Below are 12,702 nucleotides of genomic sequence, written 5' to 3'. Positions count from 1 at the left end.
CCCTGCTGAAAGCAATCAATCAGCATCTTGTCTCGGGCTTCAGTGACGCAGGTAACGGAACTGAGCAGGTCAACACAGGGGAGTATTTCTGGCATGATTTGTGAGGAGCAGCAGTATTTTGAACACCATTGTCCTCAGATTATATAGTGCAGTGATGGCTTGTTATGAGCCTCTGAAATACAATCCATATCAATTAAATACTTGATGGTGCAGTAACTTTAAATTTGTGTGTTTTAGTATGATATATTTGAAGAACATTTTCCACTCAAGTTGATCCTGTAAGATGCCACCATAAAAATACTGGTCGATGCTGCAACCATAAATAGTTCAGGACTCTGAAGTAATTACGAGTCCACACTTGGACCTTAACACATACACCACTAGAACTTGTCCTTTTTAATAATACAAGACCTTACATAAGGCATTTATGTATCCAACTCTGTGTCTAACACACATAAAGAAATAAATATTTAAAATTGTTATGCAACTGTTTTGCATATTTTTAGGTTCTTATCAACATTTTCAAAGCATGATGTAGATGATAGCCCTTTTTTAAAATTAGTATTATTACCTTTAATTGGGCGCTCGGAATTGTCCCCAGGTGTGCTTGTACGTGTGCATGGTTGTTAGTCTCTGTGTGCCCTGCGATTGGCTGCAAACCAGTTCAGGGTGTACCCTGCCTACTGCCCGAAGCTAGCTGGGATAGGCTCCAGCTCCCCCGTGACCCTTGTGAGGAGCAAGTGGTTACGAAAATGGATGGATGGATTATCACCTTTATGTGGGAGTTAAGAGTTTAAATTTAAATCGTAGAAAAATAATGGACTCACAATTTGTGTGTTTGGGGTCCAGTGGGATGTTAACTTCCGGCTGCTAAGGCTCATTCTCTTCAAAATATAGTTGCTGTCTGTTGGGATGACATGAAGTTACCGTAAATGCTTAGCTTATAGCTTTCTAATTGCTCCAATTAGCCAAGTATCAGCGAAGTGATCAAAGCATCCATTTCTGAGTGAGGCTACATTCAAATCTTGCTAGTAACTTTCACCTTAAGTACGCACATATTTGCAGAGGTGGGCATTCTGTCAATCCGTCCATGACGAGCACCCATTTTGTTGACGATTGACTGGAAACTTTAAAAAAAACGTGACAAACTTAAGCTTTGACGAAAGGGGGTTTTCGTCTGTCAATGTAATTCGCCAATGACAGACACGCCTACTTCTGTCCTGTCTGCCATGCAGAGTTGGAAATAGGCATCACAATCTTGTTATGAATAAACATGCTGCCAATTATCACAGGCTGCATTGTATCACATTGTAACATCTGGTGGAATAATTTGCATTTACTAGCTAAATAGCCAATTAGTGATCTCCATTTGACGCACTGCAAAAAAAAAAAAAAAAAAGGGTATTCCCGACGGAAGGTCCAACAGTCCGTGAAAGCTGGTGGGCATTCCTTCAATATTGACGGAAGGTTCGTCAATGATGGATACCATGGCGGGGACGGCCTTTTTCCTGAGGGAATGATGAATGATGGTTTACAATGCAATATAACTTGTTTTATTGACGGATTGACGATAACGGAAGCTCAAATTTCATTGACGCGACCACTGCATATTTAATTATAGTATAGTAGATATGTGTGATTTTATATTCCAAGACAATGTAAGAAAACTTAAAAAAAAAACAAAAAAAAAAACAAAACATTAAACCAGAAATTGCCCCTGCTGAAAATATGTTTATAAAGAAGAAAATTTATTTAAGCGTGCATATGGGTGCACTAAGGAAAAAAAAAAAAGAGAGAAGCTAGGCTGTTCTGGAAAAAAATAAAGAAGAGAATGTCCACAACAGAATAGGCTGGAGGATAAAGGTGGATACCAGAGCACCCACATGCAAGTGGGAGCACGAGGCGAAAAAGTAGAAGATCAAACATTTCACGGTACATTTAGATGTTCCGATGTCCTTCTACAGCTCCTTGGGGGGGATGTATTTCAGTAGTATCTGATCTGGAATACCAAATATCAGACAACAGTCTGGCACTGGGAACAGATTAGCCACGTATTGTAGGCAGTTGTTCTGTTAGTTTTATGTCCTAGATGTTTTAGTTGTATTTATGTGCTGCACTTTGTTTCAGGTACGTTTGTTTTTAAAATACTCTATTCGATATAGAGTTGTGTTAGTTTACATATGGAACAGGTGTGCTTGTAGAACCACACTCCTTCACACATTTAATAAAACCAACTGAACTGCTGGTGAGTTAGTAATAATATTTGTGTGTTATGTGTCTATGGAGCATGAAGTAAAAATTTCGTGCTTTATCTATGATACCAGTCTCTATCCCAATGGTCTTGGGTCTGGTCCTGTACTCCCAACCTCATTCCTGGCTTTGGCCATAAAGGCCGAGATACACCAATCCGACGTCGGCCAAATGTGAGACGCCTACCCCCTGTGGCTTCGGCCCAGACATCGGTGCGTCGCATAGACAAATGACGTAAATACACACCGCACCGATCCCGACTATTATGTACCTTCAGCGTATGCGTAAGAAGTAATTTCCCTCCATACCATTGGCAGCAGTAGTCATTATTCCTAAAGGCAACTGCTTGGTTATGAGAACTGAACATTGAGACTTTTATTCTGGAAGTTTTGATGGTTTGAATTAATATTGGTCAGTACTGTGATAACCGCTGGTAAATTGGTAGAAAAAGATGCAGAGGATTATTATTATTTTTTTTAAGTATAAAGATGGTTACTCCTGTTGCTTTCTTGTGCCATCATCTTTGATCACACAATGTTAAAAGGTCACATGAATTTTTCATGAGTGTGGCTGGAGGATCTCACCATGCTTGCACGAGGAAGTGACTGAGTGTACATGTCTTTGCTTTGTCAGTTATTGGAAAGTCCTAATAGAATAGGTGAAGCAGATACAAGGCTTCCAAAGAATATCATGTTCATTTTTGAAATGTACAAGAGCAGAAAAATGGAAAGTGGGCGCCGCTACGTTTTTCTTCCCTATTAAATCTAGGCTCAGCAAGTAACTAACAGCTTGTGGAGTCTTAATACTAAATAAATAGACTGTGGCACAGAAAGACCAGAACACTGTGTTGCAGTACTATACATTCATTTTAGAAGATGTGCAAAACTTTAAACATGAATTCAAATACAGTTATAAATGGTACTGCATGTCTCTGTGTCTCTGAAGTGTAGTGGTGTAATAATACTATACTGTGCACCAGTCTTAACGTGTTTAGTGTTAGTACACTGACGAATGAGTTTACAACTGATCCTAGCGGGAGGTTTCCATCTTTACTGGTGGGGTGTTTATGGCGTTAACCTTGCTCTCGCAAGATGAATTCTCACGGTATTTGTGAGTTCACAAACTCTGGAGAATACATCTTGTACCGCTCCCGCAGATAACCACCGTTTCGTGGTTCGGACCAATCACAGAGAGACATTGTGTTTGGGGGCGGGATATGCAACTGTGACGAAACCAGGAAGCCAGCGCCGACGCAGGGGCTAACAAACAAACCTAACATGGACTAATGGATGCTGCAATTAATTCTGTTCTCGCATGACTCACCGTTTCCTTGTTGAATGTTGAACAGCGAGGGGCACTTCGTGCATTTCTAGCTAGTAAGATGTTCGTGCCTTTCCCCCCTTCGACATGAACGGATATGACATTTTGAAATTTTCACCCTTGGCCGTGATTGGTTAAAACAAACGTGTCGAATGTCGCATCGTCCAATCAGCTTGAGCCACTACGCTAGGTGCGGTATGTGAGCCACTACGCTAGGTGACTGCAACCGGTCATTTAGAACCTGCTTCCAGCCCCTTGATCCCCCTCAATGAAGAAAGATCCTACCTGTCTCTTCCTCAGGCCCCTTATCGCTCCTCCTTGGTGCCGACTCCCAGTAAATTGCACACATTCAGCCAAATATTAGCACTTAACTAGAGTCCCAGCAGGGGAAAATCAGTAAACGACATGCTATCCATGTTAAAAATAGATTAAATTAAAAAAATAAAAATAAATAAATAAATCGTCAACTTTCCAGCGGTCAAAATGGTCCAAATCATTGCTTCTTCCATTGTTTCCCACTGATTTTCAAGAAAAGTTTGGTAGGCGACTATTAGCCGTCCTACCCATAATGCACTGCGCCGAGATACACACTTTGCTTAATGTACGGGCCCTTTAATTTGGAGTAGAAATACACTGATATAGCAACACATGGAAGCTGATATCTGATTGGACCAACAAAAAATAGAAATTATGACACACAGACAACTGCAAGATGCACATCCAAGACACACTATGAAGTGAAGACAAAAGTTACCTGATTTAGACGTTTTTAAGAGTTTTGTTATGCTGCCATACTGACATTTAACGAAAGTGCTATATCAAAACGGAAACCTTATTTTTACTCCTTGTCCTTAACTCCAATCTCTACATAGCATTCAGATTAAGACTGTGAGTGTTCTGAGGCAGAGTGTGCTCCCTTTTTTGAATTTATAAACGTTTTGTTGTCAAATCCATTCAAATCCCCAGTCAACCCACAAACCACATCATGCTTGGACGGCTTCCATCTTGGCCTATTTGACTCCCTGTCGTGACCCCAGTCAGAGTGGCCAGGATGTGCTTCGGGCACCCTCAGAGTGTGGCACTCTAAATAACCAAACAGCACATTTAAACAAATTTCAGAATTTCTGAACGTGAGCTCTCGGAGTGCATTAGTATCGATGCACCCAATTGATATTCATTATTATTGGTATATCAATATAACAGAATCAAAATATCCATCGCTAGTTGGTACTTGCAGTAAATACTTGTTCCTTTATATGATTTTAAAATGCATCACAGTAATATTTCACAAAACGAAAGGTATCAGTTGTAGCATTAACTCATCAGGGCTGAGCTTTAGTGTTTGCCAGCTTGCCAATGGCGACCAAAAATAGCGTTGGGCAAATTTGGTTTATGGTACCATGCACCCGGATGGCGACTTGAAAATTATCGCAAGTGGAAGAGATTCCATACACTGTACACATAGACTCTTGACACGCTATAAAAACAACGCACTCTTCCTCTCACCACTGCATAAAACGAAAACCTGGCGGCGGCGCCATAGTACACGTAATTTCCGGGGAGTTTTCTGTCTCATGAGACTTTGAGATGATTGTCTAAGATGTTTGATCATGGTAATAAAAACAAACTTCACTGTGTTTTGTGGTAAATTTTCGGCTGCCGTCATGTTGCAAAAAAAACATATGCAAATGTACAATTACCTGATGATGACCTTCTTTCTCTAGAGGCCGAGTAAAACCATTACTTGGACGATTCAGCGATCTTGAAGCCCTGCTTTCAAGCATCGACGTTAAAGCGGGCAGTATTGATGCTGTCCTGTTGGATGCTGGCTGTTCTTCCATGCAGATGGATCATGCAGAACGAGGCTTCTCGCTCAGCAAGGATGGGCCCTTGGACATGAGAATGGATGGAGAAAGGTGAAATCTTTTCATTATTTAACAAAATTTGTATCCAGACATATACAAAGTGAATATTTTGGACAAAAATAAAACAAAAAAAAAAGTAACACATTCAGAAGAGATCTGGACCCATAAGCCTAATTCAGATTTACACAAAAGGGAATTTGTTTAAAAACAACGCTGCAATGATTAAATGACTGTTAACCTGATACTGATTAAGCAACAGAATTTCTTCCATATATTAAATGTAAAATATAGATCGGAAAGTAAGATAAATATGTATATATGTAAATGTATACATGTGTGTGTGTGTGTATATATATATATATATATATATATATATATATATATATATATATTTTTTTTTTTTTTAAATCATCAAACCAATTGTCTCCACCTAACTATCAATGTTAATATTAAAAAAAATAAAAAATAAAAAATCATCCAACAGTAAAATGTTAAACTTCAATGAAGTCTGAATACGCTTCAAATAGAGCCATTCATGTTGGTACCAGTTATTACTACCATGCTCATCTATCATATACATTTATTGTAAATAATCATTTTACGTATAAATACATAAATACAAATACAAATACACCTGCCTTTCACCCACCAAACATAAACTCATCACAATTCATCATTTTGATTCTTCACAAATCCTTGTCATGATGACGATCAGTCATAAAGGTTTTCGGCTGTATCTTACACCTTAGCAGGATTCAATGCTGTCAGCAAGGACGTGACGTCGCCAACTTTAATTGGTTTTCCCTTTGTGCGTAGGTTCTCCGACATGCCCTGTGCTGCTGACGTGGTGAATACCTTAGATCAACGGGCTCTTGCTTCTATCCTCACTGCATATGGTGAGGAGAGACACGCCAGGAAAATAGCTTCAGCCATTGTGGAGGCACGCCGTGTCCAGCCCATCACCCGGACGCAGCAGCTTGCAAGTGTGGTAGCAGGTAGTGAGACATTAACCTGATTAATTCCTACAATTTTCTGAAGGCTGTAACGGAATAAACCACAAGTTGAGTTCAAAGCCCTTTTCCCAGTCGGAAATGTCAGAATCCCTGAGCAATGATCTTAGTAACTCACTCAATTGTCTTTCCCCCTCATCTCCTTGCTTGCATGTATGCAGAAACATCATAACATCAACAAGTGCACACAGCACAGCATAGGATTGACCATCTGTTTTGTTGTTGTTGTTGTTTAGATGCCTCCAAGATTTGAGGTGCTGAATGAGTAAAAATGTAGTCAATAGTTATAGCACAGAGCAGCATGTGCGTCAGCGTCACCCTGGGAGAACAGGTGTGGGTAAGAGCAGCCGTCTGATCTCTTTTGAAGAGCAACAGCAAATCACTGCCTCTGCTTATTCGAAACAATCCAAATAGGCCTTTATTGAAGCAAGTAGCACCGGGGCTCTGTGACCAATTGTGCCATAAATGCTGACAAGAAAAATATGTCATTTGAGGGGAAATAACACATTTATGAAATTTGGCTTGTGCACCTGCACCCAATTCAACTGTGAGATGTATAAACAACATGAAATTCAGACTTGTTCTCCCGGCTACTCATGCTGAGTTTGTTTCCTTTCTTTCATTTTATTGCAATTACCTTTGGCTTTAGAAAACATTTCAAGTTGTTTTCTTCAGTTAAAATTAATACAAAGAATACTGATTGATGATATAAGCTATGTATCACGACGCACATTTTCAATTAGCCTGATAGTTTTGCCTTCACAATGTCCAGCAGTTTCCTCAGTCACGTGTTTGGAAATGCAGTTTGATTAGTGTCCATAGAAACTACATAACAAGTGTAGAAACAGAAAAAAATGGCAACAACAAAGATTGGATTCAACAAAATAAATGTATACATTTCAAGTGCAAAGTACACTAAACGTATGTAACGATTTTCAAATCAGTATTTACAAGCACATCACGTTTTCAGCCTTCTAAAACACGTTTGGCATAACGTGGGGATAAAAGTTGTGGATGTGGTGCGACCTTGCACTCGTAAATAAAATGTCACATTGACAAATTCGAAGCTGTATGATGGCACATGTACCTCGCACATCTGCCTAACGGTCAAGATTCACTGTTTGAGAGCTTGGCCATTTCTTTGTGGAGTTTGCATTACTCATGTGAGATTTCCTTGCATATTCCACTTTTCTCCCACATTCCAAAATCATGCATGCTTGGTTACTTGAAGTGCTCATATTTGTGAACCTGCGTGTGAATAATTGTTGTTTACAAGGTGTTTTAATTTGTATGTTATATAATTTTTGTAGAGATGTACGGTGGCCAAGAAGTATAAAATAAATTGAGCCAGCTGAGATAGGCTCCAACACCCCCTGCGACCCTTGTGAGGAGTAAGCGGTTCATAAAATGGACGGACAATTCACAACATCCCAAGTCAAGGTCATTATTGCCCCATTGCATTATACACAGTGATGAAGATGCACTGCTTGACGCTCCTGAGACACCGCAGGGTTGACCAGAAATTTCTCAAAGCCATCTGGAAGTTCTCATTGGCCTCACCAAACTCAAGCTCAATTTTTTTGCCTCAATCACCAGCAAAGTTGCATTCTGCTTGGCCAGCCACTACACACCAGCTGCCTTCTTGCTCTCACAGGTCATAAAAGCCCAATACAAGTCGGTCTTCAGCTGGTGTCCTCTCACAGGTTTGGGGTTGGAGTCCTGGAAAATATCCACTTGGACTCTATGTCCCCCCTCTGCCCCGGGATGTTGGTGAACCTCTGCTGGAGGTGGGAGAAGGAAAGTTCTACTAACAGGGGATTCTGTCATGTTTCCAGCAGAGTCTCACAATACATTTGGGCCTGCCAGGTCAAACAGGCTTTTCCCCCACTATCGGAGCGAACACACAACCAGGTGCTGATCGGTTGACAGCTCGAAACACTCCCTTCACCGAATTCCTAAGACATGCAGCTGCAAGTGCGATGACACAACCACAAACTTGATCATTGAACAGCAGCCTAGGGTGTTCTGTTGCACACTACACATGTGGATACCTTTATGATTGAACATAGTTTATGTATTTGTATTAACAATGCGTGATGAGCACAGAAGTCCAGTAGCAGAATACTGCTCATGTTCTGACCAAATGGACTGTTCTTTGTGATCAAGCCCATGTCTGATGGTTGTTACCCACTGAACAATGATGGAGTCCCCAGTAGGAGAGCTCTCTAGCACCACCTCCAATGATTTTTAAAAGGATGGGTACCCTGAAATGGAATGTCAGGACCCATACCCCCACCTGAATTTGGGAGGGAGACTACACTCTTGTCCACCAGAGTGAACCCCAACATACGGATGCCAAGCTGAGGGGTAAAATTGCGAGGGACCAACCCCTCTTGAGAGCACTCATAGCAGAGCTGAAGCTAAGTGTAGAGGCAAGCCTGACTATATCTAGTCAGAACTTCTCGACCTCACACACTAGCTAAGGCTCATTCCCTGCAGATAAGGTGACAATCTAAATCTCTAGAGCCAACTTATCTAGCCTGGGATCGGAACACTAAGGTCCCCTACCTTCAACCATCACCCAGCTCACACTGCACCAGACCTTGTTGGACCCTCCCACACGTGATGAGCCAATGGGAAGAGGGACCCATGTTGCCTTTTTGGCCCCATTGGCCCATGCCTGGCTCTAAAGGAGCTCCCCGTGACTCATGTCTGAGCGAGATCCCAAATTTGATTTATTTATTTTTTTGCTTACGCTGTGCTGTCTCTTACACCGAAGTTCCGGCACCAGGCTGTTGATGTTCTACAGTTGTTGTGTAATGGATTCACTCTTGTATTGCTCGACACCACAACATCAGTTTATATGTAAAAGGTAAATGAGAAACAACAGCAATATACTATCCAGTATGTACATTTGTGTTTGTGGTGGAGGGACGGTTGGTTGTGCAATGTATACTGTACTTATTGTGGTTGTTTTTGTCCACGTGGTAAGCTCTCCATGGATCTGTCTTTTGGACCTTTGAAAGATGAATTAGATAGCGGGTGAGAGAGAGCACATGGCTTGGGGAGGCGAGACTTGGGCTTGGTCTCTCTGTGCAGGCATTGTATTGATTGCAGTGTGACTCACACCTTAGGCTGTTTAGTGCAGGAGGGGAGAAATGCCACATCACTCACTTCTCTATTGATTGCAGTTTCTCTTAAAGGTCTTATATAGGCCTTTATATTAAAATGGTGTAAACTTTTACCCCACAACCCAAAATATGTGTTCAAACATAAATTGAAACCCAAAATGTTTCATTTGACAGGCACATACTACACTGAGTAGATAACAACACTATGAGATAAAAATAAGAAGAACGGAAAAAAGACAGAAACTCGGTCGGAACTAACAAATGGAAGTCAACGCAACCAAACAATCCCTTAAAAAAAAATATATATATATATTGTCGGGGGTGAGTGGTTTAACCTCACAAGCCAGATTAAGAATTGTGATTCACTCAAGGGAGTCATTCACATTATCAATCTGGAACTTCACTCGGCAGATCCGTTCAGGAAAAGAGGGACTTACAATACTTGGAGCTGATTGGACGATGCGGCATCTGTGCGCGTTTGTTTTGGCCAATCAAGGCAACGGATGAAAATGTCGTCTTCCGTCTTAAAGCAGGACTGAAAGCACGAACCAGATAAAAATGCATGAAACGCCTCTCGTTGTTCAAATTCAACAAGGAGACGAGTAATTCTGCGAGAACAGAATTAATTGCAGCGTCCATTCTTTTGTTGTTGTTTTTTTTGTTTGTTTCCACTCCACCATTGGTACTATTGGTTTCATCCCGCCCTAAACAACGCCTTTTTGGTCCGACCTAAAAAAGATCAGCTGCAAATGTGTCAGCAGGACCGGTACATCTGAAAACAGGTGAGTCTAAAGGTTCCGAACTGAGTAATATATTTTTGTTTCCAACTCACCAATTTTGCAGCGTGTCACATGACAGTATGAAATTGTTTTGATATTTTATGTGTGGTGGTTGTGGCTTAGTATTGCTCGACCATGTGAACTGTCCAAATGTACTTCATATGTGGTCAATTTTCAAATATTTGTGACTAGGTTTGGAAACGCAAAACCGATAGGACCAAATATTGGTTCCAAAGTCAAAACATGCAACTAACTGTATTAGTAGCAGAGTCATCAATCAATGCCAGGGATCCTTACACACATGGATTGTAGAGATGTTTGGTCAGCTATCGTGAGGCTAGGCATGTGTTGTGTGAAACTTTACAGTTTTCATCTGTTAAAATAAGAGTGAGAGTTTTCACTCTGTGCGCCATACTTGATGTAACATTCTGCTTACAACCAAAAACAGCTGCCAGCCAATAGGCACAATGCTATTCGTCTTTCCAATCTTTAATATTTCTTCAGAATTTATTGATAAAGCACTTAAAAAAAAAAAAAAAAAAAAAAAAAAAAAAAAAACGGTCAAAGTGCTGTACACAAATCAAGTTAAAGACACAAAATAGTAGTGTTGTTCCGATACCAATACTGGTATCGGCAGAGGTGCCGATACTGCATTAAAACAGTGGTATCGGTATCGGTGACTACTCACAAGTAACATGCCGATACCATTAATTCCAACGCTAATATAGAATTTTGGATGCAGCATCTTGTGTCTTGCTTGTGCACGACATCCACTGGTATGTGACATGTTCACTGCATGCTGATCTAAGATATCCTATTGGCCATTGAACGCTCTGAACCAATGGCAGGACAGCTTTTTCATGTTGAGGAGAAAAAACCTTAAGTATTGGTATGGTATCGGTATCGGCCGATACTGCAAAGCTGGGTATCGGTATCGGGAGCCAAAAAACGGTATTGGAACAACACTACAAAATAGGCAAAAAAAAACTAAAATGGGGAGTCGGTGGCCTTGGGTGTCCGCCCCCAGGGTACCTAAATCTCATTTGCCGACCAAGATATTACTCTTGTATGCGCCTATCCCACACCCACCGGTCGCCCATCGTCCCATCAATCTATTGGAATCGGTATCCAACTCCGACACAAGGGCCTAAATCCCGATACCGGATGTATATCGACAACGACTGGCTAAATCTTCCTTGGGCTTTTGGTTAGAGAGGTGTACATACTGGAAAATGTAGTTTTCATAAACCATCTTCTCTCGTCTTTAATTCTATCTATTTCATGTGCAATTTAGCACGGCTCACTGTCATTTTTAGTAGAAATATGAATGTATCAAAAATGTTCCTATTATCGACTGCAAACTAACGTTTGCCCAAAGTACTGAATAGGCGGGTTACACGTGCTGACAGCTGAGTCTGAACAGCCAGACAACAAAAACATTTGAAATATGAACATGGTGTTCATGACTTAGAAACATTTGGTTCCTTTGCCTTAAGTATTTTAGTGACACATTCGTCAGTCAACACCATGTCCGCCGTCCATCTGCTCTGCGTTGGGGCTCTGGTGGCCTGAATGGACCCGCAGCTCACTCCTGCTGCTCTTCTCTCACTTCCCTGCATACAGTGGCCTGTACATATTCAATAGTCTCATTTTTGTTGCCGTCAATTGTTGACTCATGCTGCATTCATGATATAAATATATTAGCGCTGTACAAGTGCCATTTCCCACAGCCAAGTATTTATTTAACTGAACTGCCGTCTTCATAAGGGCCTTCAATGAATCAGACTGTCTTTGGACTCTTATCTTTCTGGATTTATGTTGATTTTGGGGACAGTACTTTGGATTGGGGTTGGGGATGGGGTGTTCGGGGGTGTGTTGGGGGGGGGGGGGGGGGTGCAGAACGTGTGCTTGAATGGTAGAGGTACCACCTTCGTCAACTATCTGGAAAAGTTATATTCCAGGGCATATTATACTATTAACTCTACTAGAATGTGTATGGGAAATTGCCCAGCCAGTCCACATGTGCTTTGTGCATTTGAAAGACATTCTATCACGTGCCTTGTATTGTTCTGTGGAGGGTGCTAGGAGTACAGGATCCGGGACTCACTACTGCTGGTCATTTGGTCAGTATGGTTATTGTAAAATTAGAATGCTCAAATTTTATTGCATTTTTTTTTTTTTTTGACTGGCACTCTTAAGTCTGATTTGTTCTTGGAGGACATTGAACTCCACCAAGGTTTCCCTCTGTTGCTGGTTCTGCTCATTGTCTTTATGGAGAGATTAGATTGAATCAGGGCATGGAGGGAGTCCAGTTTGGTGGCCTAGGGATGAGATGGTCTTGATGGGC

General features: G+C 41.1%; 1 protein-coding gene across 2 annotated transcripts in view; it reads left to right on the top strand.

Annotated features, from left to right (window-relative positions):
• mettl15 (methyltransferase 15, mitochondrial 12S rRNA N4-cytidine) overlaps window positions 1–12,702 on the top strand; it is a 49,519-nt gene that overhangs the window by 32,717 nt on the left and 4,100 nt on the right. For both annotated transcript variants that reach the window (XM_077519095.1, XM_077519096.1), the window contains exons 4-5: window positions 5,295–5,486; window positions 6,252–6,430. In XM_077519095.1, the coding sequence (XP_077375221.1) occupies window positions 5,295–5,486; window positions 6,252–6,430 (371 nt within the window). The remainder of the gene's footprint in view (window positions 1–5,294; window positions 5,487–6,251; window positions 6,431–12,702) is intronic.

This window comes from Festucalex cinctus, chromosome 4, assembly GCF_051991245.1.
Source record: "Festucalex cinctus isolate MCC-2025b chromosome 4, RoL_Fcin_1.0, whole genome shotgun sequence".
Classification (NCBI taxonomy): Eukaryota; Metazoa; Chordata; class Actinopteri; order Syngnathiformes; family Syngnathidae; genus Festucalex; species Festucalex cinctus.
The sequence above is the reverse complement of the archived record's forward strand: the minus strand, read 5'-3'. Positions and strand labels throughout refer to the sequence as shown.